Source organism: Vicia villosa, linkage group LG7 (assembly GCF_029867415.1).
Source record: "Vicia villosa cultivar HV-30 ecotype Madison, WI linkage group LG7, Vvil1.0, whole genome shotgun sequence".
NCBI classification, from domain to species: domain Eukaryota; kingdom Viridiplantae; phylum Streptophyta; class Magnoliopsida; order Fabales; family Fabaceae; genus Vicia; species Vicia villosa.
The window spans coordinates 116,464,533-116,468,756 of NC_081186.1; the positions used below are offsets into that span (position 1 = coordinate 116,464,533).

At 34.5% G+C, this 4,224-nt stretch overlaps 1 protein-coding gene across 1 annotated transcript; it reads left to right on the plus strand.

Moving 5' to 3' along the window:
• LOC131620051 (uncharacterized) lies at positions 1 to 1,473 on the plus strand. Its single transcript, XM_058891074.1, has 4 exons — positions 1 to 183; positions 460 to 490; positions 578 to 865; positions 941 to 1,473. Exons 1-4 carry the CDS (start codon positions 1 to 3, stop codon positions 1,471 to 1,473), a joined length of 1,035 nt encoding a protein of 344 aa, XP_058747057.1.
• Positions 1,474 to 4,224: the final 2,751 nt, after the last annotated feature.

Genomic DNA, 4,224 nt, shown 5'->3' on the forward strand with positions numbered 1-4,224 from the left:
ATGGTAGGTGTTACATCCATCGAGAAGACATACGTTGTTGGTTTTGCTTTTTTGAAGTGTGAAAAAGAGGATAATTTTATGTGGGCAGTAAAGGTGTCTCGGTCACTTTTGAGGGAACAAGTCGAGATGCCTAAGGCGATTGTTACGGACCGTAATACCGTGTTGGTGAATGTGGTGGCAAAGGTATTTCCTTCTTCCAATGCAGTACTTTGTTGATATCACATAACATGTAATGTGAGAAGTAAGGTTAAACCCGTGGTAGGGACAAAACAAGTAGAGGCCGAAGGTGAAAAATCGGTGAAGCCTGGTGTAATTGTTGAACAAATAATGGATGCATGAAGTCGTATTGTAAATTCTTCGACAAAAGAATTATATGCCGATTCCGTCATTCAATTTCGGAAAGTGTGTGAAAAGTATCCTGGTTTATTGAAATATGTTGAAAGCACCATTCTTGATAAGTTGAAGGAGAAGGTTGTTTTTGCGTGGACTGGTAATGTCTGACATCTTACAAATACAACCACCAACAGAATTGAGTCGGCACATGCTAGTCTGAAAAATTGGTTGATTAATAACAAAGGTGACTTTTGTCGAGATTGGGATTCCGTAAATCTCATGATTAAAAACCAACACAATGAGATACAAACCATATTTGGTCGAAGCATTACGGTGTTGGAACATCGATTCAAGGACAACATACTTTATTCTCAATTGATCGACAATGTGTCTCGGACCGGGTTGAACTATATTTTTCACGAGGCCAAACGAGGTGAAGTTGTAGGTTCCGATAACGCAAAGTGTGGTTGTACTATTTCTAAAACGTATGGTCTCCCATGTGCGTGTGTTATTGCTAAAAAGATAAAACCAGGTGAGGCGATAAGAATGGACGAAGTTATCCCTCATTGAAAAAAACTTAGTTTTGATGATGATGGTTACATCGAAGGCGAAAAATCGAATATCTCTATTACTTCCGAATTGGAAGCGATACAAGAGAGGTTTTCGAAAGCCGGTGACAACATAAAACTCCACATCAAAGAACAATTGCGGAAGATTGGATATCCCAAAACAACCGACATGAAACCGTCTTCTCAACTGGTTAAGACAAAGGGTGCACCAAAGAAATTGAAGCCTACATCAAATGACAACTCGACTACACGAGCTCATTCGTATTGTGAACATGTCGATAAACTTTTTCCTGACTCACCAACTCCAAAATCTCAAACAAGTTCAAATAAAGAAGTTTTCATAAGCAAACCACCTCCGACACCTATTCCGCCGAAAATTCCAATCATCGAAGAGATGCCTATTCCGGCAAAAATTACATTCATCAAAGAGATGCAGGTTTTTATGCACAAATACATTGAGCGGATAGTCAACGTTGCGGGGGACGGTAATTGCGGTTACCGGACCGTCTCGACGTTACTTGGTAATGGAGAGAATAGTCATACGCTTGTCCATCATCAACTTATCCAATAGTTGAAAACGCATAAAGACTCGTACATGCGGTTATATCGTGAGGAAGTTAAATTTGAAGCGGTTAACAAAGCTCTTGGTCCTTGGTTGGGCGCTTACTCACCGGTGTCAAAATGGATGAAATTCTCGGAAATAGGACATCTTATTGCATACGCATATGATAGGGTATGCATTGACTTGACGCATTATGGTTTTTCTGAAAAAATTTTCACCCTCCGCACCGCACCACCTACAAATCTAAATGATCGCATCATGTGTATTGGATGACTTTCAAAATCAAGTCATTCTGTGCAAGTTTACTTGAAACCGGGATGCCCCATACCACCTACGTAGTTTATAGCAACATTGAGCTCAAAAACCGAGAGGATGTTTTGGCGATGTGGCGAACGTATTACAGTTTCAAAGAGAAAATCCCCCTCGAGTTCGTATAGACGATGCAAAGAACGGTCGAGTAAATCTTAAAGATGTGCAAGCGTCCACCGGGCTATTGAAATGTAATATTTAATCTGTTGTTGAAATTAACGATGTAATGCCAATTTTAATATATGGATGTTGTTTTTATCGCTGCAAATGTTGTTTTTCTGGTAATGTGTAACTGGTTTTTCCGTAGATATACTTAAGGAAGTTTTCCGTATATGCATTTACGGAACGTTTTCACGCAAATGTAAAAAAATGTGCTTCCGGAGGTATATCTACGGAAGCAGATGGACATTATTGGAAGCACACATGGTGCCTAAGAGAACCAAGGGGTGTATAGTAAGAGTTTTCCTTAAAAAAGTTATTATTATTTTTATATCAAAAAGTGATAATGACATTCATTTTGAAATGATTTTTTTCTCTAAAACGACTGCCATTATAAAATGGATGGAGTATAATTTATTTTAAACTTAATCTTTTAATCTCTTAACTTAATTTAATGTTTTATTTTAATCTCTTAACTAAAAAATGTTATATGTTAATTCTTTAAAAACTATTTCGTTATTCTAATTGATCTTTTTTATTAAATTTTGTGAAAAATATTAACTTTTGCAAACGTTAACTTTATCTGACATGAATTTTTTAGTTCTTTGAAATTTATTATTATTGGTTATTATTTACACATGTTTTGTTCAAAAATGAATTAGTCCTAGTTTTGTTCAACGTTAGCAGATGTTATTATAAGAGCAAAGAGAATACGAAAAGAGGTAGAGGAGGTAAAATGAAATACAATTGAAACCCTAGCTTTCCCATAAAACAAGACGGTTGAAGAGAGACAACAATTCCAGAATTTATTTAAAGAGTAGCGAAGAGAGGGAGAGCATACGAAGAGAGATGGTGGAGACGAAAAAGGAGGCATCAACCCTAGCTTTCCTAGAAGACGAAGACGTTTGAAGAAAGACAGAAATTCCAAAATACTCACTTACATTATGCATCTCCATTTTTCAAAAGGTATGTATACTATCATTAATAGCAAGTTAAAAATCGTACTTTTATGCTTTCTGCATCTTCGTATATTTATATATATATATATATATATATATATATATATATATAATTTAACTTGAATAGGTTATGGATAATAGGTTTGAGTGTATTGTGCATCACGGGGGTGAGGTCATAATGGGTTATGGGAGGTTTGGAAATGTGACCCTGATTATTGGAGTTATTTTGAAGTAAAAAAGATAACCTAGTATGCCCAAGAAGGATAGGAACAAGGAGGGTGGAGAAATGGTGAAAGATGATTCACAATTTAAGTGGGAAAAATTTTGAATCAAATGCAGTAGGTGTCATATAGATGGTCGCAACAAGGCTAAATGCAAACTGTCAATGCCACTTACACAAGATGCAAATTATGCAGCACCAAGTGACTCTGTACCTTTAAACCAGGCAACACCAACACCCCTAAATCAAGCAAAACCAAGTGACTTTGTACCTTCAAGTGACTATGTACTCCAAAGTCAGTCTCTTCTAAAGAAGAAAAGAAGACTTCAAAAGAGGCAAAACATGTTTTAAGTCAACCATAACTATGTTTATCATTTATGTTTTTAGTATTGTCTGAAGTAGTGTCTTTAAACATTCTATGTAATGCCATTTTGGTTTATTTTGTAGTGTATGTTAATAACACCTTATGTTTCGAGTAACAACATTTTGATGTAATAATCTAGTTTAACAATCTTGTTTAATGTCATAACTGTGATATGAATCTTTCGTCCAATGAGTAGAATTTGTTAAAGCCAGTTTCAAATGTTCTGAAATTTTGATATAAAATTCTAGTTTGTTTGATGATAGAGGTTGTAAAACAAATTCAAATTAGTCCCTTAACTTTATTCATGGTATTAGTTTAATCCCTTAATTATCTTATATGTTTTAATTTAAACCCCTACTTATATGAGAGATTTTATTTTAGTCCCAATATTACTATTTTGTACGTGTGTTTTTTTATCAGGGTTTTATACCAATCTTTTTTTATCAGGGTTTTACACTAGTGTTTTATCAGTGCTTTTTATCAGGGTTTTACACTAGTGTTTTATTAGTGTTTTATTGAACATAAATTGTTTGTTAAAGACATAGTATAACTGGTTACAGATTAGTTTAGATCAACAAAAACCATATCACCAACTTATCTTATACATAGATTTGAAATACTAAAATCACATAATAAACTAACCCTATTTAAAATAAAGTGTTAAAATCACAAGATTTAATCTTAAACACCATTGATATTTTCAACCATCCTTTTGTGTACACAACCTCATTCTTCAATTTGAAATTTTT